Raw genomic sequence first — 24383 nt, 5'->3', positions numbered from 1 at the left:
AAAGGTAGAGTCACTGTAGAAAAAAAGATTTAAAAAAAGAAATCATGAAAATGCCTTTTACCTACAAATACAATAATCAAAGTTCACAAAAGAAAATTATTAACAGACAATGATTTTTTCAGGCCAATAGGATTTCATGTAACAGTTTTTTTTAAACAACTTGATTATGTATTTAAGCAGCTTTTATCATGGATAAAAACAGAAATTACAGAAACACACAATAAATCATATAATAGATTGAATTGATATTTCTGTCAAATCTACTTACAATATTAATCAAATACATCATGATGAAGTATATTTCCTGCATGCTTACCATTGCATGGGTTACTGGTACTGACTGGTTGATTCATATTTGTTTCAGTAAACCCAATTAAGCAGGAACAGTTGTAACTCCCGATTGAGTTGATGCAACGAGAGTTTGGACCACAGAACTCTGATGTCTTTAGACATTCATTCACATCTATATTACAAGACGATATGAAAAAGGTATTATTGTTATCAGGAACACTGAAATATGAATGTCACTTTAATTCAAATCTATGTTTTCTTATGTTTTTGTAACTATAAATAGAAGACGAATAAAATGTAGTGTGCAACAGTTAAAAAATAATAACCTAATTAATTTCAATTGTTAATTAAACAACAAACAGTGTTAAATATGATTTTATCATATTTAAGTCTAAAAAACTACACTAGGTCCAAAATTAGACTATATATAAACATGATTATAGGATTTACCTCTACATGTGTTATTGATGCTGATAGTGAGATTTGAGTTTGTTGCAGTGAATCTATCCAAACATGAGCAATTGAAACTTCCTATTTCATTTGTACAGTTGGAATATGGACCACATACAGATGGACTGACCAGACATTCATTTATATCTATGGAGAAAAAAAAAAGAGAAATAACAAAACTATATTTTTTTTTACTGGTTTAAATTAGACAAACACCTAAAACCATGGGTGATGTTACTCCTCAAACAGGAACAGCTAAAACTCACACTAGTAATCACACAAACTGTAAAGATACAACAGCTCTGTACTCTCAAATTTATGTGATAAAAATAGAAAACAAAATCAGTTGATAATACTCACCCTGACATGAGTTGTTGCGGCTCACAGGACTGTCTTTATTGGAGGTATTAAATCCACTCCAGCATGAACACATGTGACTCCCAATGATGTTGATACAATCTGAGTATTGACCACAAACTGACACTGCATCTTCACATTCATTGATGTCTGGGGAAAAAAAGGAGTGAGAAGCTATTGAATTTTTTTTACGATTTCTAAACCACCAAAACGTGTCAAGTGTCACTGAGTAAAATCCTACTGGTCATGTTACCACAATTACACTCAGTACATTTGTGATCTAATGTGTTTTCTCACCTCTCTGGCAAAGCGGACCCTCTGAAGGGAGAGCTTGAATACATCCACAAGTGCCTCCCACAATCTCATCACACTCATGATAGGCCCTGCAGGTGTCATTGGGCCAAACATGACGCTCCTCACACTTGCACTCATATTGTGTTCCATTTAACCCACACACTGTAATAGAATATGATTTATTCATCCGTGTTCAAACTGTCAATTTGTCCTAATACTGAACTCATCTTAGTATGTGACATGATGAAACATTCTGCTCTCACCAGTAGTCATGTCGATATCTGTGATATTTATGCTGTTGCTCAGAGTCAAAGGCAGGCTGATATTTCTGATGAGATCTCGTAAGTAGTTCACCAGGAACAAGTCAAAGAATCTGACATCAATGTCAATCATGTACTTAGAAGGCAGCACTGCCAAAAAAAAAAAAAAAAACAGAGACAGAAGCAGGATGAGCCGGACAATTAGTCCAAGTAATAAAAAAAACTTTTTTTTTTTAAATGACCTTTGTAGCCTGTTGTGTATAATTTAAAAGAACATTAATGTGTTGTTAATATAATTATTTGCAATCAAAAACAAGCACATAATCAGTCTGTCAATCCAGTAGCAAAATGCAGGAAAATCAAAGCAGAAAAACTGAAATTAATTAAAGGGATAAAACTGATGTTGTCGTAGAATGATGCCAGTGTCTCACCTCGACAGAACTGTCCATCCGCTGGAAGGCCATTGATACATGTACATGATCCATCAGTGATGACATCACAGGCCTCGTATGAGTGACACGTGTCATTTGGCCAAACAAACAGACCCTCACATTTACACTGATACTGCGTTTGGTTCAAGGAACACACTGAAAAGCAGAAGAAGAGTCCAAAAAATAAATAATTTATGTCAGTATTCATGATGTACAGAGTTTAATCTTAGCTATTTAACATTACAAAGCAGAGACAGAGTTGTACCAGTAGTTATGTTGATTTCTGTGATGTTAGTGCTGTCACTGAGTATGTAGGGCAAATTAAAAGACATCAGAAGGGTCCTCAGCTGATCAGTGATGCGACTATCCACACTATTGATCTGAATTTCAATCAGATATTCAGTCAAAGGTAGAGTCACTGTAGAAAAAAAGATTTAAAAAAAGAAATCATGAAAATGCCTTTTACCTACAAATACAATAATCAAAGTTCACAAAAGAAAATTATTAACAGACAATGATTTTTTCAGGCCAATAGGATTTCATGTAACAGTTTTTTTTAAACAACTTGATTATGTATTTAAGCAGCTTTTATCATGGATAAAAACAGAAATTACAGAAACACACAATAAATCATATAATAGATTGAATTGATATTTCTGTCAAATCTACTTACAATAGTAATCAAATACATCATGATGAAGTATATTTTCTACATGCTTACCATTGCATGGGTTACTGGTACTGACTGGTTGATTCATATTTGTTTCAGTAAACCCAATTAAGCAGGAACAGTTGTAACTCCCGATTGAGTTGATGCAACGAGAGTTTGGACCACAGAACTCTGATGTCTTTAGACATTCATTCACATCTATATTACAAGACGATATGAAAAAGGTATTATTGTTATCAGGAACACTGAAATATGAATGTCACTTTAATTCAAATCTATGTTTTCTTATGTTTTTGTAACTATAAATAGAGGACGAATAAAATGTAGTATGCAACAGTTAAAAAATAATAACCTAATTAATTTCAATTGTTAATTAAACAACAAACAGTGTTAAATATGATTTTATCATATTTAAGTCTAAAAAACTACACTAGGTCCAAAATTAGACTATATATAAACATGATTATAGGATTTACCTCTACATGTGTTATTGATGCTGATAGTGAGATTTGAGTTTGTTGCAGTGAATCTATCCAAACATGAGCAATTGTAACTTCCTATTTCATTTGTACAGTTGGAATATGGACCACATACAGATGGACTGACCAGACATTCATTTATATCTATGGAGAAAAAAAAAAGAGAAATAACAAAACTATATTTTTTTTTACTGGTTTAAATTAGACAAACACCTAAAAACATGGGTGATGTTACTCCTCAAACAGGAACAGCTAAAACTCACACCAGTAATCACACAAACTGTAAAGATACAACAGCTCTGTACTCTCAAATTTATGAGATAAAAATAGAAAACAAAATCAGTTGATAATACTCACCCTGACATGAGTTGTTGCGGCTCACAGGACTGTCTTTATTGGAGGTATTAAATCCACTCCAGCATGAACACATGTGACTCCCAATGATGTTGATACAATCTGAGTATTGACCACAAACTGACACTGCATCTTCACATTCATTGATGTCTGGGGAAAAAAAGGAGTGAGAAGCTAGTGAATTTTTTTTACGATTTCTAAACCACCAAAACGTGTCAAGTGTCACTGAGTAAAATCCTACTGGTCATGTTACTACAATTACACTCAGTACATTTGTGATCTAATGTGTTTTCTCACCTCTCTGGCAAAGCGGACCCTCTGAAGGGAGAGCTTGAATACATCCACAAGTGCCTCCCACAATCTCATCACACTCATGATAGGCCCTGCAGGTGTCATTGGGCCAAACATGACGCTCCTCACACTTGCACTCATATTGTGTTCCATTTAACCCACACACTGTAATAGAATATGATTTATTAATCTGTGTTCAAACTGTCAATTTGTCCTAATACTGAACTCATCTTAGTATGTGACATGATGAAACATTCTGCTCTCACCAGTAGTCATGTCGATATCTGTGATATTTATGCTGTTGCTCAGAGTCAAAGGCAGGCTGATATTTCTGATGAGATCTCGTAAGTAGTTCACCAGGAACAAGTCAAAGAATCTGACATCAATGTCAATCATGTACTTAGAAGGCAGCACTGCCAAAAAAAAAAAAAAAAACAGAGACAGAAGCAGGATGAGCCGGACAATTAGTCCAAGTAATAAAAAAAACTTTTTTTTTTTAAATGACCTTTGTAGCCTGTTGTGTATAATTTAAAAGAACATTAATGTGTTGTTAATATAATTATTTGCAATCAAAAACAAGCACATAATCAGTCTGTCAATCCAGTAGCAAAATGCAGGAAAATCAAAGCAGAAAAACTTAAATTAATAAAAGGGATAAAACGTACTCGGTTACTAACGTAACCTCGGTTCTCTCTAGGAGAGGGAACGAGTACTGCGTCGAATCGACGCTGCGGGAAAGATATTTCTTTGTCGAGATTGAAGCCCAAAAATTAATCCTTAATTTTGTAATATGTAAAACGCTTTTCTGTAGCATACAACCCTAGGCGGAGCAATACCGCTCGCCCATTGGCTGCTCCGCCAGAAAAGCACAGCCTATGCGAGGCCAGTGACGCTGACCAATGAGGGCGCTTCGCGCCCTTCTGCGTCATCTCCCGCCGAAACAGGCGTGGCCTAGGTCTATAAATACCAAGCATAGCTGCTTCCACTCCGATTTTTGTCACAGAAGCGACACAGCGTGGGCACGCACGGCATGAGACGCAGTACTCGTTCCCTCTCCTAGAGAGAACCGAGGTTACGTTAGTAACCGAGTACGTTCTCTTACGTAGAGTTCTCTCCTACTGCGTCGAATCGACGCTGCGGGAACCCCTGTAAGACGCCGTGCGTGCTCTTGGACCGACACAGACACCCGAGGGCGCGCGCACGCGCCCCGGCATGCCAGAGCCTACACCAAGAGTATACAGGGAGAGCGGCTAGGATAGCATCATCCCTTTATAATAGGGCCCCTAAGGGCATAATAACATATATATGTAAATATAGATATATATGGGGGGGGGGGGGGTAAAAGCATGCTCATGGGACACATTTGTCGGTGAGTGATGCTTAAACATTTAGTGACCTGGGCCGCCGTACGGGGCAGGAACACTATACCTGGTCTTAGACCGAGAGCAGTTTAGCCTGCAACGCAGGAACCTCTAGGTTATAGAACCTTATAAATGTAGACGGGGAGGCCCAGCCTGCCGCCATACAAATATCATGCAATGAGATTCCGCTATACCAAGCCCACGACGAGGCCATGCCTCTCGTAGAATGTGCTCTGATGCCCAGGGGGCATTCCAAACCTCTAGATGCGTAGGCTAGCGCAATGGCATCCACTACCCATCGAGATAGGCTCTGTTTCGTCGCAGCACGTCCTTTAGAGCGCCCACTGAACGAAACGAAGAGCTGCTCCGTCTGTCGAAAAACAGCGGAGCGGGACGCGTAAGCTCTTAATGCCCTGACCGGGCAAAGGAAGCTATTTCCGTCCTCAGAGGCCGGCAGAGCCGACAGGGAGATGACCTGAGCCCTGAACGGTGTGTTGAGGGACTTAGGTACATACCCGTGCTTCGGTTTCAACACGACTATAGAGTCGTTGGGCCCGAACTCCATACAAGAGGCTCTTACTGAGAGCGCTTGCAGATCCCCCATACGCTTCACTGAAGCGAGAGCCAAAAGAAACATGGTCTTGAGAGACAGATGTTTCATGTCAACTGAGTGAATAGGCTCGAAAGGGGCCCCTTTCATAGCGTTTAACACTGTAGAAAGGTCCCAAACGGGGACTGAAGGAGGCCTTGGAGGATTTAACCTTCTGGCTCCTCTAAGGAAACGTACCACCAGGTCGTTTCTGCCCAGTGCATGGCCAAGCGTCGGATTGACGAACGCTGATATGGCTGCCACATAGACTTTGAGCGTGGATGGGGTCCTACCCTTATCCAACAGCTCCTGCAGGAAGGAGAGAACCTCCGTTTCACCGCACTGAAGAGGTGATAGACCTTGGTCTGAACACCAGTCAGAGAACACCGACCATTTGGAAGCGTAGAGCCGTCTAGTAGACGGGGCCCTAGCCTGCTCGATCGTGTCTAACACTCCTCTTGGGAGTTTAGCGGGTACCCGTTTATGGCCCACACATGAAGGGACCATAGCTCTGGGTGAGGATGCAAAATCGAGCCCCTGGCCTGCGAGAGAAGGTCCCTCCTCACTGGGATCGGCCACGGAGCAGTACTCTTGAGCTGCATCAAGACTGGGAACCAGTGGTTGATTCGTCCAGTATGGTGCGACAAGAAGCACTGAGCATCCGCTTTTCCTGATTCGCTCGAGCACTTGGGGCAGGAGCGAGACAGGGGGAAAAGCATAGAGCGGACGGCGGGGCCAGACTTTGGCCAGCGCGTTCGTGCTCTTTGAAAAGAATTCTGGGCAGTGAGCGTTTTCCTGGTTTGCAAACAGGTCTATCTCCGCTCTGCCGAACTTTTTCCACAGCAGACGCACTGTCTGTGTGTGTAGGGACCATTCTCCTGTCGGAACATTGTTCCGTGAGAGTCTGTCTGGTCCTACATTCAGGCGACCAGGCACATGGATCGCTCTCAGCGAGCGCAGGTTGTGCTGGGCCCATACCAGTATGCGTTCCGTCAACCTGTAAAGGTTTCGGGATCTCACGCCACCCTGGCGGTTTATATAGGCTACTACCGACACTGCAAAAAATACTTTCTTAGTTAGTATTTTTGTTTTGTTTCCAGTCCAAATATCTAAAAATTCTTAAACCAAGAAGCGTTTACTAGAGAAGTAAAATGACATAAGAAATTCTATTTTGTTTTAAGATAAAAAGAAAGTAATTTAAGTAATTTTTGCTTAAAACGAGCAAAATTATCTGCCAATGGGGTAAGCAAAAAATTCTTGGTTTCCATTCGAATTAAGATTTTTTTTCTTGTTTTCCATTCGAATTAAGATTTTTTTGCTTACCCCATTGGCAGATAATTTTGCTCGTTTTAAGCAAAAATTACTTAAATTACTTTCTTTTTATCTTAAAACAAAATAGAATTTATTATGTCATTTTACTTCTCTAGTAAATGCTTCTTGAATTAATAATTTTTAGATATTTGGACTGGAAACAAAACAAAAATACTAAGTAAGAAAAGCATTTTTGCAGTGGACGTGTTGTCCGAACGGACTAGGACGTGGTGTCCCTTTATCCGAGGACAGAAGCGCCTCAGCGCTAAGTCCACTGCCATCATTTCTAGGCAGTTTATGTGCGGTAGTTCGACTCGTTCTGCCATTGGCCAAAGAACGGTCTGCCTTCGAGCAGTGCTCCCCCAGCCTGAGGTGGACGCGTCCGTGGACACCACCTTCAGGCTCGAGGAAGTCCCCAGGCTTACACCTGACCGGTACCAGTCTGACGCTCTCCATGGTGTCAGGGCTGAAACGCATTCCTGATTGACCTTGAGGCGATAACGACCGTGAACCCATGCTCGGCGCGGTACACGCGCTTTTAGCCAGAACTGCAGTGGGCGCATGCGCAGCAGGCCCAACTGTAGAGCTGTCGATGCTGCGGCCATGAGGCCTAGCATTTTCTGAAATCTCTTGAGCGGCACTATGTGGCCGCTGCGGAAGGATTTCGCCATCCGCAGGGAATTTCTCCTGCGTTGTGATGACAGTCGAGCTGTCATAGACAGCGAGTTCAGCTCCAGTCCTAAAAAGGAGATCCTTTGACTGGGAAACAGTGAACTTTTCTCCCAATTGACTCTCAGACCTAAGCACTCGAGGTGATCGAGAATTAGGGTCTTGTGGCGGATGAGTTCTGAAGGTGATTGAGCTAGAATCAGCCAATCGTCCAAATAATTCAGAATTCGAATGCCGCGGAGTCTCAGGGGTGCCAGCGCCGCGTCCATGCACACTGTAAATGTACGAGGTGCTAGAGACAGGCCGAATGGCAGGACTGTGTACTGATATGCCTGGCCCTCGAAGGCGAATCTCAAAAATCGCCTGTGACGTGACGCAATTTGTATGTGAAAATACGCGTCTTTCAGATCTATTGCCATAAACCAGTCTCCTCGGCGAATCTGCGCGAGGATAGCTCTGGTCGTGAGCATTCTGAACTTTCGCTTTGTCAGCGCTTTGTTCAGATGCCTGAGATCTAAAATGGGTCTGAGACCCCCGTCTTTTTTCGGTACCAGAAAATATCTGCTGTACAGACCCCCTTCGCTCTGAGCTTGAGATAAAGGCTCTATGGCCCCTTTGCTCAATAGCTTCGCTATTTCGGCTCGAAGTAGATGTGCTACTTCTGTTTTCACCGTGGTTTCGACTTTCTCCGTGAAACGGGGAGGGCGTCGATGAAACTGTAGCGAATAGCCTCTTTTTATAGTCTCTAGCACCCATTCTGAGACCCCGGGAAGTCTTTCCCATGCATCTGCACGTGTGACTAGGGGTTGAATGTAATCTGGGCCCTGGTCGCGAAATGGCGGCGACACGAGAGCAACCGTGTGCTGTGACATGGACGCCGTGGCGTGTGAGGCGGGGGGCATGTTTAACACAGTATGCATCCCGCGCGCGCTCGGCTCTCTGTGTCGAGAGAGAGCGCGCGGGACGAGTCCCGTAGGGCTCGTTATGCTTGTGAATAAACGTGGGCGCTTGGTGGCGGGCACATTTATAACACCGGGGACACTGTGTTTGTGTACTGACTGACCGTTCGTTAGTTTCGTTTTTACAGAAACCTCGGAACGTGCAGTGTGTAGTGGTTGTGGGCACTTGGCAGTGGGCACGCTTACTACATGTAAAGCACAATCGATCTGAGTCGATTTTAAGTGTGCAAACCCTGTGTTGAACGGGGCTGCCCGTAGGGCTCGTATATTTGTGAATAAATGTGGGCGCGTGGTAGCGGGCACATTTATAACACCGGGAATACTGTGTTTGTGAACTGACTGACCGTCCGTTGGTTTCGTTTTTACAGAAAAACCGCGGAACGTGCAGTGTGTAGTGGTTGTGGGCACTGGACAGTGGGCACGCTCACTACATGTAAAGTACAATCGACCTGAGTCGATTTTATGTGTGCAGACCCTGTGTTGTACGGGGCTGTGCTTGCACGGGTTGAAAAACCGGGCTCTGGTCGCGAAATGGCGGCGACACGAGAGCAGTCGTGTGCTGTAACATGGCGTGATGCGGGGGCGCGCTTATCGAGCGGGCAGCCCGCGCGCGCGCTCAGCTCTCTCAGCTGAGAGAGAGAGAGCACGCGGTCTCCGTAGAAACCATGTTGACATGTAGCTTGTAGTGATTGTGGGCACTTGAAAGCGGGCACGCTCACTACATATAATACACAATCGACATTGAGTCGATTTTATGTGTGCAAGCCCTGTATTGTGTGGGGCTGTGCTTGTGTGTATGAATGGGCACTGGGTCGTGGGCATACAGTTACACACATTACATCATCGGCTGTGGCCGGGACACCGTGTAGCACAGAGAGTACTGTCTATCAGAACCGACTGACCGTGCATTCGTTTCGTTTTTACAGAAACCACGGGACATGCAGTGTGTAGTGATTGTGGGCACTGAAAAGCGGGCACGTTCACTAACTTACATGTATTGCACAATCGACGAGTCGATTTTATGTGTGCAAGCCCTGTATTGTGTAGGGCTGTGCTTGTGTGTACGAATGGGCACAGGGTCGTGGGCATTACGGATACACACATCACACCATCGGCCGTGGCCGGGACACCAGAAAATACATTTTCAGATTTACCTGGGGCGTCGTGAAAACGGCGTTTGTGTGCAGGCAAACGAGCATTGATGCCGATTTGGTGACTGCAAAATACACTGGCACGGTCGCGTATGTTGGGACTGTGCGAGCGAGACATTTTAGTGAAATCCGGCCGCGGCGGGATTTTAACACTGTAGCTTCCCTCGAAGCAGATGTGCGCATCCTGGCTGAAGACGGGGCTTTCCGGGACTCCGCGATTTCTTCGTGAATTCAGGAAGAAAAGGGCGCGGGTCGTGAGGACGGTAACGTACGTTCCTCTGCAGAAAAACAGCCATCCAGCCGGTAAGCGCATCGATGCTGGTCTTTCTCCGTCGACGCTCATGAGCGGCGGGGGAGGGGAGATCCTCGGAGCTCGCCCATCCGAAGCGGGAGAGAAAAGCAGTCGTCCTCCACAGACGCGGCTTCACCTTCCTCGTTCATGACGGACGCGGCGGCACACAGCGGCCCTTGTCCGTCGATAGAGAGTCCAGCGAAGCGGGCGGAGAAGCTGGCGGCAGCAGCGGCGAGCACCTCGTGGGTGGGGGGAGGTTCCGGGCTCCGCTGAGCACGGCGCTTTTCACGGCGCGGCACTACAGCGGGCGGAAAAGATGCAGCTTCAGTAAATGAACGCCAGGCGAGTCCGCAGAGTCACCGTAGGCATCAAATCACAGTGATGGCAGCCGCCATCGACGAGAGCTGAAGCTGCGTGATACTCACAGGCAGGAAACACAAGCACGTGGTCCCCGACGCTGAGTGGGGCTCAACACGAGCCACAGGAGGTGCGAGACATCTTGAAAAAGACGCTCGGCTCTTTTAGTGTGGAAAAACTGTGTGACGCGACGGCGAACACACACACAAAACACACACACATAATGTAAAGGATATTCCACGCCGGAGAAGCGCAGCAGGGAACGGCGGCTGAAGGCGGCGATGACCAGCGGCTTCAGGTAAGGGCTCGTCCTGCTGAGGTGCTGTATCAGACGGCTGTGGTGGCTCGAATCCGGTCCTACGATGCGTGTAGCTTCGTGAAGTAAAGAAAATCGGAGTGGAAGCAGCTATGCTTGGTATTTATAGACCTAGGCCACGCCTGTTTCGGCGGGAGATGACGCAGAAGGGCGCGAAGCGCCCTCATTGGTCAGCGTCACTGGCCTCGCATAGGCTGTGCTTTTCTGGCGGAGCAGCCAATGGGCGAGCGGTATTGCTCCGCCTAGGGTTGTATGCTACAGAAAAGCGTTTTACATATTACAAAATTAAGGATTAATTTTTGGGCTTCAATCTCGACAAAGAAATATCTTTCCCGCAGCGTCGATTCGACGCAGTAGGAGAGAACTCTACGTAAGAGAACTGATGTTGTCGTAGAATGATGCCAGTGTCTCACCTCGACAGAACTGTCCATCCGCTGGAAGGCCATTGATACATGTACATGATCCATCAGTGATGACATCACAGGCCTCGTATGAGTGACACGTGTCATTTGGCCAAACAAACAGACCCTCACATTTACACTGATACTCCGTTTGGTTCAAGGAACACACTGAAAAGCAGAAGAAGAGTCCAAAAAATAAATAATTTATGTCAGTATTCATGATGTATAAAGTTTAATCTTAGCTATTTAACATTACAAAGCAGAGACAGAGCTTGTACCAGTAGTTATGTTGATTTCTGTGATGTTAGTGCTGTCACTGAGTATGTAGGGCAAATTAAAAGACATCAGAAGGGTCCTCAGCTGATCAGTGACGCTACTATCCACACTATTGATCTGAATTTCAATCAGATATTCAGTCAAAGGTAGAGTCACTGTAGAAAAAAAAGATTTAAAAAAAGAAATCATGCCAATGCCTTTTACCTACAAATACAACAATCAAAGTGAACAAAATAAAATTATTAACAGACAATGATTTTTTCAGGCCAATAGGATTTCATGTAACAGTTTTCTTTTTAAACAACTTGATTATGTATTTAAGCAGCTTTTATCATGGATGAAAACAGAAATGACAGAAACACACAACAAACCATATAATAGATTGAATTGATATTTCTGTCAAATCTACATACAATATTAATCAAATACATCATGATGAAGTATATTTTCTACATGCTTACCATTGCATGGGTTACTGGTACTGACTGGTTGCTTCATATTTGTTTCAGTAAACCCAATTAAGCAGGAACAGTTGTAACTCCCGATTGAGTTGATGCAACGAGAGTTTGGACCACAGAACTCTGATGTCTTTAGACATTCATTCACATCTATATTACAAGACGATATGAAAAAGGTATTATTGTTATCAGGAACACTGAAATATGAATGTCACTTTAATTCAAATCTATGTTTTCTTATGTTTTGGTAACTATAAATAGAGGACGAATAAAATGTAGTATGCAACAGTTAAAAAAAAATAACCTAATTCATTTCAATTGTTAATTAAACAACAAACAGTGTTAAATATGATTTTATCATATTTAAGTCTAAAAAACTACACTAGGTCCAAAATTAGACTATATATAAACATGATTATAGGATTTACCTCTACATGTGTTATTGATGCTGATGGTGAGATTTGAGTTTGTTACAGTGAATCTATCCAAACATGAGCAATTGTAACTTCCTATTTCATTTGTACAGTTGGAATCTGGACCACATACAGATGGACTGACCAGACATTCATTTGTATCTATGGGGGAAAAAAAAAAAAAATTAACAAAACTATCATTTTTTACTGGTTTAAATTAGACAAACACCTAAAACCATGGGTGATGTTACTCCTCAAACAGGAACAGCTAAAACTCACACTAGTAATCACACAAACTGTAAAGATATAACAGCTCTGTACTCTCAATTTTATGAGTTAAAAATAGAAAACAAAATCAGTTGATAATACTCACCCTGACATGAGTTGTTGCGGCTCACAGGACTGTCTTTATTGGAGGTATTAAATCCACTCCAGCATGAACACATGTGACTCCCAATGATGTTAATACAATCTGAGTATTGACCACAAACTGACACTGCATCTTCACATTCATTGATGTCTGGGGAACAAAAAGGAGTGAGAAGCTATTGACATTTTTTTACGATTTCTAAACCACCAAAACGTGTCAAGTGTCACTGAGTAAAATCCTACTGGTCATGTTACTACAATTACACTTAGTACATTTGTGATCTAATGTGTTTTCTCACCTCTCTGGCAAAGCGGACCCTCTGAAGGGAGAGCTTGAATACATCCACAAGTGCCTCCCACAATCTCATCACACTCATGATAGGCCCTGCAAGTGTCATTGGGCCAAACATGACGCTCCTCACACTTGCACTCATATTGTGTTCCATTTAACCCACACACTGTAATAGAATATGATTTATTAATCTGTGTTCAAACTGTCAATTTGTCCTAATACTGAACTCATCTTAGTATGTGACATGATGAAACATTCAGCTCTCACCAGTAGTCATGTCGATATCTGTGATATTTATGCTGTTGCTCAGAGTCAAAGGCAGGCTGATATTTCTGATGAGATCTCGTAAGTAGTTCACCAGGAACAAGTCAAAGAATCTCACATCAATGTCAATCATGTACTTAGAAGGCAGCACTGCAAGAACAAACAGAAGCAGGTTGAGTTGTTGTGTACTGTGAAAATTCATATTTTTATGATGAAAACTCCATATAATAGACCATGTGCCTTACAGTTATTTGCAAGAAAAATAAAATAATATTAATAATAATAATAATAATACATAAACACATAATCAGTCTGAGATCCCAGTATCAATACGCAGTTAAATCAAAGCAGAAAAAGAATCAGAACAAATTAATAAAAGGGATAAAACTGATGTTGTCGTAGAATGATGCCAGTGTCTCACCTCGACAGAACTGTCCATCCGCTGGAAGGCCATTGATACATGTACATGATCCATCAGTGATGACATCACAGGCCTCGTATGAGTGACACGTGTCATTTGGCCAAACAAACAGACCCTCACATTTACACTGATACTGCGTTTGGTTCAATGAACACACTGAAAAGCAGAAGAAGAATCCAAACAATAAATAATTTATGTCAGTATTCATGATGTATAAAGTTTAATCTTAGCTATTTAACATTACAAAGCAGAGACAGAGCTCGTACCAGTAGTTATGTTGATTTCTGTGATGTTAGTTCTGTCACTGAGTATGTAGGGCAAATTAAAAGACATCAGAAGGGTCCTCAGCTGATCAGTGATGCTACTATCCACACTATTGATCTGAATTTCAATCAGATATTCAGTCAAAGGTAGAGTCACTGTAGAAAAAAATATTTAAAAAAAGAAATCATGACAATGTCTTTTACCTACAAATACAATAATCAAAGTTCACAAAAGAAAATTATTAACAGACAATGATTTCTGTGAAAGTTTACAAGTACTGTTATGCAACCACGCGAGCAATTTAATATGTGTGTGCATCCGTGTCCGCGTTATATTTCGGGCACGGACACACACCAGCTGTGTGTGCTTTGCCTTGGTGTGCAGCACGCTAGAGCGGCTCTCGAGGGAGCCGCTTGTAGCGAGTGTGATAAGCTGCCGCTCAGGGTTTTGCGCTCATCAAACACGGCCAAGCTCGCGAGCCCCGCGGTTCTGGGCCCGCCGTTGTCGAGGCAACGCGGCGCCGCAGATCGTGGGGCTCACAGATGGATCTCTCAACGGGACACGGGACTGCTGCGGCATCTTCCCGGTCCTCGTCTGAGGATTCAGATGTTCTCCCGCCTCGTGTGGAAGCCCGCGAAGTGGTTTCTTCTCGCGAGGAAGGGAATCAGATGCTTCAGCTATCAGGCTCTGAGGAGTCTGATGCTGTAAGCATTGATGTGGGTGATGTGGGGCCCGATCAATCACTTCACGCACCCGCCCAAGAGGAGTTGGTGGAGGTTTTGACCCTCGCTGTGGCCAAGTTAAAAATTGATTGGCCACAAGAAGAACCGGAAATCCAGCCACCAAGTAAGCTGGATGAAAGGTTCTTCAGGCGCAGATCTCAAACTCCACGCCGGGGCCTTCCGTTTTTCCCCGACTTGCATAATGAGTTGTGCAAGTCATGGGAAAAACCATACTCAGCCAGGCTCTCCAACCCCCCAGTGCTCGATTTTTCTAACGTGCTGGGGGCGGCTGAGCGTGGTTATGGGAAAATACCTCGGGTGGAGGAAGCTCTCGCGAGTTATCTTTCCCCCGAGGCTGCATCGTCCCTTAAAGCCCCGGTGCTGCCCACTAAGCCATGCCGTGACACATCCACTCTGGTGGGCAGGGCCTATATGGCGGCTGGGCGGGCTGGTAGCTGCCTGCACACTATGGCGGTGTTGCAGGCCTACCAGGCTGACCTCCTCAAGGAGCTTGATGAGGGCGAGGGTCCCTCTCCGAGTGACATCTTGGAGCTTAGGAAGGCTACCGACTTGTCTCTCCACATCACCAAGGAGACGGCCCGTGCCATCGGTCGCTCCATGGCTGGTATGGTGTGTGTGGAGAGGCATTTATGGCTGAATTTATCGGGGATGAAGGAGAGAGAGAAACATTTTCTCCTAGACTCCCCGATGTCACCTGCTGGCCTCTTCGGCGGAGCGGTTAGTACCGTCGTCGAGAGGTTTCAGGAGGTGAAAAAGCAGTCGGCGGCCTTCCAACAGTACCTCCCTCGCTGCTCTGGCTCCTCGGGGAAGGCTGCCTCAAAGGGGCAGCCTCAGCCATCTACCAGCTCCTCGCGCCGATATATGCAAAGAGAGAGTGTCGCCTCCCGCGCCCCTCCTGAGGGAGCCTGGCAAAGGAGGCGTCGTTCTCGTGGCAAGCCTTCTGAGCCTAAGGTCGATCTGAGGACCGTCCTTCAGGCGAAGAAGGCTTCCTCCAAGCGGTCCTAATTGTGGCCAGACCGCTGAGAGCTGTCCCCCCTGGAGCGGGGCGATCGAGGTCGCCTTCCCCCCGGAGCTCTCAGGGAATCAGTGCTGTGTTCCCGCCGTCCAGCACGCTTCGGGCCACACTGATTTCCCGCGTACGCACGTCGCTCCAGCAGCCTCTAAGAAGATCTGCGGCGGGGCGGCGAGTGCGTCCGCACACCAAAAATCGTTCTCGACCGCTTCCTGCCGGCCAGCCGCTTCAGGAAGTCGGGAACGAGTCTCGGTTGACACCCGAGGCCAGCCTCGAGGGGCTGGTTCCCTTAGTAGATTATCTCGGCGCATGGTCATGCCTTCCAAATATATCTCCGTGGGCCCTGCGTACTGTAGAGCTGGGTTACAGACTACAGTTCAGCTCCCCTCCCCCAAAGTTCAACGGGGTGGTCTGGACTGTGGTCGGCCCAGAGCAGGTTCGGGTTATGGAACAGGAAGTTCAATCCCTGTTGGCCAAGGAGGCCATAGAACGTGTTCCTCTGCCAGACAGGGAGTCCGGGTTCTACAGCCGGTACTTCATAGTTCCCAAGAAGGATGGGGGGTTGCGTCCCATAATAGATCTCAGGCACTTGAATCGTTCTCTGAGGAGGTACAGGTTCAAGATGCTCACCATTCCAGCAATCGTAAGTCAGATCCAGTTCGAGGACTGGTTCGTCACGATAGATCTGAAGGACGCATACTTCCATATATCCATCCTTCCATGTCACAGGAAGTTCCTGAGGTTCGCTTTCGGGGGCGAAGCGTACCAATATAGGGTTCTTCCCTTTGGCCTAGCTCTCTCCCCTCGCACCTTCACCAAGTGCATGGATGCAGCGCTGGCTCCGTTGAGACTCCAGGGCATCCGTGTACTCAATTACATCGACGACTGGCTAATATTGGCCAGGTCGTGCGAGATGGCAGTTCGGCATCGAGATGTCGTTCTGGCCCATATCAGGTGCTTGGGGCTGAGACTCAACACAAAGAAGAGTGTGTTGACGCCCTCCCAGAAGACTACGTTCCTGGGAGTTGTATGGGACTCCACGACGATGCGGGCACAAATGTCTCCCGCACGCGTGGAGTCCATACTGGCGATGGTCTCCAGGGTGAAGCTAGGCCACAACCTCACTGTGAAGCAGTTTCAGAGATTGCTGGGACTCATGGCAGCAGCGTCCAGCGTCATACCATCTGGCCTGCTACACATGAGATCCCTACAGTGGTGGTTGAGAGCCAAGGGGTTTTCCCCGAGGGGAAATCCGTTCCGTATGATCAGAGTAACGCGCAGATGCCTTCGTTCTCTCGTCATATGGAGGAAACCTTGGTTCCTGTCCCAGGGACCGGTGCTGGGGGCATCATGTTGCCGGAAAACCGTTTCAACAGATGCTTCCCTCACCGGTTGGGGCGCGGTCATGGACGGTCGCTTTGCGAGAGGTCTGTGGGAGACACAGCATTCTTCCTGGCACATCAACTGCCTGGAAATGTTGGCGGTCTACAAAGCCCTGAGGGGTTTTCTTCCGGACCTCCGCGGCCACCATGTCCTGATACGCTCCGACAACACCTCTGTAGTCGCGTATCTGAATCATCAGGGGGGTCTGAGGTCGCGCCCTCTGTGCAGACTGGCACACCAGATCCTCCTGTGGTCCCAGGGGAAACTGTCGTCTATCAGAGTGATGTATGTCCCAGAGGACCAAAACCTGGGAGCAGACGTCCTGTCGAGGCAGGGGCTGAGGCCCGGGGAGTAGCGTCTCCACCCCGAGGTGGTGGAGGCCATGTGCGTGAGATTTGGCCCAGTGGAAGTGGATCTGTTCGTGTCTCAAGAGACGTCCCACTGTCCACTGTGGTTCTCTCTCAGGTATCCAGCCCCTCTGGGGCTGGATGCCATGACACAGATGTGGCCGAGGCTGCGTCTGTACGCATTTCCCCCAATCACTCTGCTCCCGGGAGTCTTGGAGCGGGTCCGCCAGGAAGGGATCAGCCTACTTCTAGTGGCACCCCGCTGGCCGACCCGGGTAAGGTTCTCGGACATTGTAGCACTGCTGGACGGCCTCCCGTGGCAGGTCCCTCTGAGGAGGGATCTGCTGTCACAGGCAGGGGGCAAAATATTTTACCCCCGACCAGAGCTGTGGAACCTCTGGGTCTGGCCCCTGAGGGGGATCAGTACCTAGAAGCTGGCCTGTCAGCAGGTGTTGTCGAGACCCTACTCAGCTCCAGGGCTCCTTCCACCAGGAGACTGTACAGCCTGAAGTGGAATGTGTTTTCCACTTGGTGTAGAGAGCGTGAGGTGGACCCAGTTAACTGCCCAGTGGCTTCAGTGCTGGAGTTCCTCCAAGATCGTTTCTCCGCCGGTCTTACCCCATCCACACTTAAGGTGTACGTGGCTGCCATAGCGGCTTTCCACTCGCCTTTAGGTGATGGGCCCCTGGGAAGGCACGATCTGGTTGTACGTTTCCTCCGTGGGGTTCGGAGGATGAGGCCTGCGGCTCGCTCCAGAGTCCCAACCTGGGACCTGGCGGTGGTACTTGAAGGGTTGGCTGAGGCCCCCTTTGAGCCACTGGAGTCGGCTGAGGCAAAGAACCTGACACTTAAGGTGGCCTTTCTCCTCGCTATCACCTCTCTGAGGAGAGTGGGGGATCTCCAGGCCTTGGCTATAATGCCAACTTGCCTGGAGTTTGCCCCCGGCGGAGTTAAGGCCATCTTACATCCTAGACCGGGCTATGTGCCCAAGGTGCCCTCCAATGTGCCCTCCAATGTGGCACCAATGTTTTGGTTCACCCAAGAAAGGGCTGCCTGCATCCAAGCAGACAATCAGTAACTGGATTGTCCAGGCTATAGCCACGGCCTATCAGGTGCGCAATTTGCCTTCACCGATGGCCGTGAGGGCGCACTCCACCAGGGGCATGGCCTCCTCGGTGGCCCGCCTTTCTGGAGCCTCGCTTCATGAGATCTGCGAGGCGGCCGGGTGGGCTACTCCGCACACCTTCATACAATTTTACAGTCTGCAACTCCCTGTGACGCCTGGCGCCAGAGTGCTTGCGTCCTAAGTGTGCCTGGTTCCCAGCTTCACACTAGGGCGGGCGTGATTACGGTGTGGCCTAGTGGGCATTACGTTCCCCAAAGTGTCGTCGACGACGACGCAGTGCGAGTTCCCTCGAAGGGGAACGTCTCGGGTTACGACTGTAACCCTTGTTCCCCGAGAAGGGAACGAGAGACACTGCCCCGCGCTATGCTGGGGCATTCCCCAAAGTGTCGTCGATGACGACGCAGTGTCTCGTTCCCTTCTCGGGGAACAAGGGTTACAGTCGTAACCCGAGACGTTTTTTTTAAACAACTTGATTATGTATTTAAGCAGCTTTTATCATGGATAAAAACAGAAATTACAGAAACACACAATAAATCATATAATAGATTGAATTGATATTTCTGTCAAATCTACTTACAATATTAATCAAATACATCATGATGAAGTATATTTTCTACATGCTTACCATTGCATGGGTTACTGGTACTGACTGGTTGATTCATATTTGTTTCAGTAAACCCAATTAAGCAGGAACAGTTGTAACTCCCGATTGAGTTGATGCAACGAGAGTTTGGACCACATAACTCTGATGTCATTAGACATTCATTCACATCTATATTACAGGAAGATATGAAAAAGGTATTATTGTTATCAGGAACACTGAAATATGAATGTCACTTTAATTCAAATCTATGTTTTCTTATATTTTGGTAAATATAAATAGAGGACGAATAAAATGTAGTATGCAACAGTTAAAAAATAAAATAACCTAACTGCTTTCAATTGTTAATTAAACAACAAACAGTGTTAAAGATGATTTTTATTTCCAAAAAATTAAAAGTCTAAAAAACTACACTAGGTCCAAAATTAGACTATATATAAACATGATTATAGGATTTACCTCTACATGTGTTATTGATGCTGATAGTGAGATTTGAGTTTGTTACAGTGAATCCATCCAAACATGAGCAATTGTAACTTCCTATTTCATTTGTACAGTTGGAATCTGGACCACATACAGATGGACTGACCAAACATTCATTTATATCTATGGAGGAAAAAAAGAAAAATAACAAAACTATAATTTTTTACTGGTTTAAATTTGACAAACATCTAAAACCATGGGTGATGTTACTCCTCAAACAGGAACAGCTAAAACTCACACTAGTAATCACAAACTGTAAAGATACAACAGCTCTGTACTCTAAAATTTATGAGATAAAAACAGAAAACAAAATCATTTGTCTAAAATCATTTGTCTAAAATCCTGGAACGATCAGTCGCCACTCAACTAAAACAACACCTCTCTTCCAATCAGCTCTATGAAACCTTCCAGTCTGGATTCCGCACTCATCACTCTACTGAAACAGCACTACTCAAAGTAATAAATGACCTCCTGCTCGCCTCTGACTCTGGTTCCCTCTCCATTCTCCTCCTACCTCTGCTGCCTTTGACACCATTGACCACTCCATCATTCTACAACGCCTACAACACCTCGGCATCGCTGGTTCAGCTCTCTCCTGGTTCACCTCCTACCTCACTAACAGATCTCAATTCATATCCATTAACAACTGTACATCTCACACCACACCGGTCAAACATGGAGTCCCTCAAGGCTCAGTGCTAGGCCCCCTTCTGTTTATCCTCTACATGCTTCCCCTCGGACTCATTATTCAAAATCATGGACTAAAATTTCACAGTTATGCTGATGACACTCAATTATACCTCAGCACCAGATCCATCACCCCTACCACAGTATTAACCATCACAAACTGCCTCTCTGCAATAAAAACTTGGATGAATGCAAATTTCCTTAAACTCAACGGAAATAAATCGGAAATCATCATCATCGGTCCCAAATCATTACTACCCGCCTCCCAAGACTTCACTCTCTCCGTTGATGGCCACACAGTTACCACTTCTCCTCAGATCCGAAACCTTGGTGTTATTCTTGATCCCACACTCACCTTCAAGCCTCACATCCGTCATATTACCAAAACTGCATTTTTCCACTTACGAAATATTGCCCGCCTACGCCCCGCCCTCACCACATCTGCTGCTGAAACCCTCATCCATGCATTCATCACATCAAGACTTGATTACTGCAATAGCCTCTTATATGGTCTCCCTTCCTCTGTTTTACAAAAACTCCAATACGTTCAAAATTCAGCTGCTCGCCTCCTCACTCACACCCGTTCAAGACACCACATCACCCCTGTCCTTCAACAACTTCACTGGCTCCCCGTACAACAACGCATTCGCTACAAAGTTCTGCTCATCACCTTCAAAGCCCTCAATAACTTGGCACCTGCTTACCTCACAGACCTTTTACAGCACCATCGACCCTCCCGACGCCTCCGCTCTGCTGACTTGAACTTTCTCAAACCTATCACTAAATCAACACACCGAACTTTGGGGGACCGAGCATTCGCCATCGCTGCCCCTACCCTCTGGAACTCACTTCCCATCCATATCAGAAACTCGGACTCACTGACCACCTTCAAAAAACTGCTCAAGACCCATTTGTTTCAGCTAGCCTACAACACATAAAAACTATACTCTCCCATCTTTATTTATCCTTATTTACTTTTATTTTTTTTTCTGTTGCTTGATTATTTGTAAAGCGTCTTTGAGTTTCCCTGGAAAGCGCTATAAAAAACCTATGTATTATTATTATTATTATTATTTGATAATACTCACCCTGACATGAGTTGTTGCGGCTCACAGGACTGTCTTTATTGGAGGTATTAAATCCACTCCAGCATGAACACATGTGACTCCCAATGATGTTGATACAATCTGAGTATTGACCACAAACTGACACTGCATCTTCACATTCATTGATGTCTGGAAAAAAAAAAGGATGGAGAAGCTATTGACATTTTTTTACGATTTCTAAACCAACAAAACATGTTAAGTGTCACTGAGTAAAATCCTACTGGTCATGTTACCACAATTACAATCAGTACATTTGTGATCTAATGTGTTTTCTCACCTCTCTGGCAAAGTGGACCCTCTGAAGGGAGAGCTCGAATACATCCACAAGTGCCTCCCACAATCTCATCACACTCATGATAGGCCCTGCAGGTGTCATTGGGCCAAACATGACGCTCCTCACACTTGCACTCATATTGTGTTCCATTTAACCCACACACTGTGAAAAAAAAAAAATGATGGTGACTTTTTGGCTATATTCATACAATCAATAGAAGTCACTTAAAGGGGTCATGACATGAGAAACCAAATTTGCCTTGATCTTTTGGTATATAAGAGGTCTTTGTACCATTTAAACGTCCTGCAAGTTTCATAGCTTAAGACGTCCTCCCCATTATAAACGAATCATTTATTTAATCAAGCTCTAAATACAGCTCGTTCTGGATCCATGGTAAGAAGTGACGTCACGGTACGAAGTGACGTACCAGCGTTTGCATATGACCGCCTCCAGGCACAAGACAACTACGCTTTCAGCGCAAGGCAGCTACGCTCATTTCGTATCATCGTCGCGCCCGCGCGCCGCTCGCCTCACAAGTGTTCAGTCGACGGACAGCGAGTGGGTCTGTGTACAGGGAAGTTACGATGCCGCAGATGTGCTGTTCCTGGCTGTGGACAAACAACATCTTTGAATACGCTGCTGAAAGATCCAGTCGTCAGGGGAAAATGGATGCACTTTATTTTTTGCGGACGTCTCAGTCACGGCAGTGTTAGTTTAAGCGTGTGTTCTATACATTTGAAGGATGACTGTTTTGAGCTTTGCCAGAAAACTGTTGCTCAAAGATAAGTCCGTGCCGACTATTCTTGGCTCAACATCGACGACGCAAACTGTAAGTAATGTATTTAAAACTTTAAACTACTTTTTAAATACGCTGAAAGATCCAGTCGTCAGGGAAAAATGGATGCACTTTATTTTTTGCGGACGTCCCAGTAACGACAGTGTTCTATACATTATAAGGATGACTGTTTTGAGGAAAAAATCCCAATATGATGCTTGGCTTTGCCAGAAAACTGTTGCTCAAAGATAAGTCCGTGCCGAATATTCTGGGCTCAACAACGACGACGCAAACTTACTTTTTACCATGGCTAATATAAACACATTTGTATAAGAGAATCTTGAAAATATGTCGCCTTTCTAGTAGGCCTACATGTGATAGAAAATTAAAAATGTTGCCTTTATCAATGCTGCATCTTCAAATATGGCCTGTGCATGCATTTTTGTCCGTGGTACACCCTATCATTTCATTGGAATTAGTTAAATAATGTTAAACTGTTAGCAAATTAAGCTATAGGAAAATTATGTAACAATAATCCGTTTTCAAGTGTCTCGGGTTAATTTTTTTTTATTAATTCAAAATAGTTTCACTTTCCATGTGGACACGGGCTGATCCAGTCTTCGTTGTTGTGGTGATCGTTCATTTTCCTCTGATTCCGGCTCAAACATAATAAGGTTTTATCATTGCAAGAGCCATCGCTTCGCATGCATCACCCGCTATTAAACAGTTGCGCCGAATCCGCACAGGTTCTGGCTGGGGGCGTTAATAATTGATGCATAGGCACTGACGTTAGCCAATCATATCAGTGGGCGTTAACACTGAACTCTTAAAGGGGAAACACCCCCAAAACAGACTGTTTGAATCAGAGGATGAAAAACAGGGTGGGAAAAGGTCATAAATCACTACATTTTAAAAGTTTTTTGTAAAAAAAACTATAGTAATACTATATTTGCACCTAAGGGAACATAATAATAAAATAAAAAAAAACATGTCATGACCCCTTTAAAATTATTAGTGTTAAGTGTAAAACCAAGAAAGCATTTCTGAATCTTTGCATTTGTAGGTGAACATATATTATGGCAGCAACTTTGTGTTTATGTGCATGTTAATATCCGAAGACATTCAGTAGTGCAGAAGGCAATATACAGTCTCACCTCAAAATACCCCAAATTTGATGATTTTATGATCATACATGATAAGAAATATAAAACTAATCGTATTAAAATTACACATTTTTGTGCAAACACTGATGTAACAAAGCTTTCTGCTCTCACCAGTAGTCACATCGACATTTGTGATATTTATGCTGTTGCTCAGAATGAGAGGCAGGCTGATGTTCGTGATTAGACTTCTTAAGTAGTTCACCAGGAACAAGTCAAAGAATCTCATATCAATGTCAATCTCGTAGTTAGAAGGTGGTGCTGCAAAAAAAAGAACACAGGCAAGGATAGCAGAACAAAAGTGAAACTATGTAGCCTCACAGTCAAAAACAGGTTTGTCTTGATGCCACGGCCTTCTTCTGGAATGTTGTTGTGTTGCTGTATTTTTATGAAAATTCTTACTCTGGTGTATAAAAATAATCTGAATCATAATCGGCTGATCTCTATGCAGTGATATGCTGAACCCATTTTTATGTGATTTCTGCTTTTTGACACAATATCTGTATAATAATTTGACTACCAATATAAAAAACATTATATCCATTGCCAATATTTGATTAATTAATGAATTTCTATTTATGTGTCCGGTTTCTCATTTTACATTTCTCATTTTAATTAATTGCTGTTTTATTTTTATTTTTTTATT

General features: G+C 44.6%; 1 protein-coding gene across 1 annotated transcript in view; it reads right to left on the bottom strand.

Moving 5' to 3' along the window:
* LOC307012694 (uncharacterized protein) overlaps nt 1-19784 on the bottom strand; it is a 74685-nt gene extending 54901 nt beyond the window's left edge. The window contains exons 1-2 of the mRNA XM_079639639.1: nt 19712-19784; nt 317-463 (exon numbers count right to left, since the gene is read on the bottom strand). Coding sequence (XP_079495765.1) covers nt 317-353 — 37 coding nt within the window. The 5' untranslated portion in view covers nt 354-463; nt 19712-19784. The remainder of the gene's footprint in view (nt 1-316; nt 464-19711) is intronic.
* Between the last annotated feature and the right edge of the window lie 4599 nt (nt 19785-24383).

This window comes from Phoxinus phoxinus, assembly GCF_949152265.1.
Source record: "Phoxinus phoxinus genome assembly, chromosome: 16".
Taxonomy (NCBI): Eukaryota; Metazoa; Chordata; class Actinopteri; order Cypriniformes; family Leuciscidae; genus Phoxinus; species Phoxinus phoxinus.
Note: the sequence above shows the minus strand (reverse complement) of the source record. Positions and strands in the feature narration are given on the sequence as shown.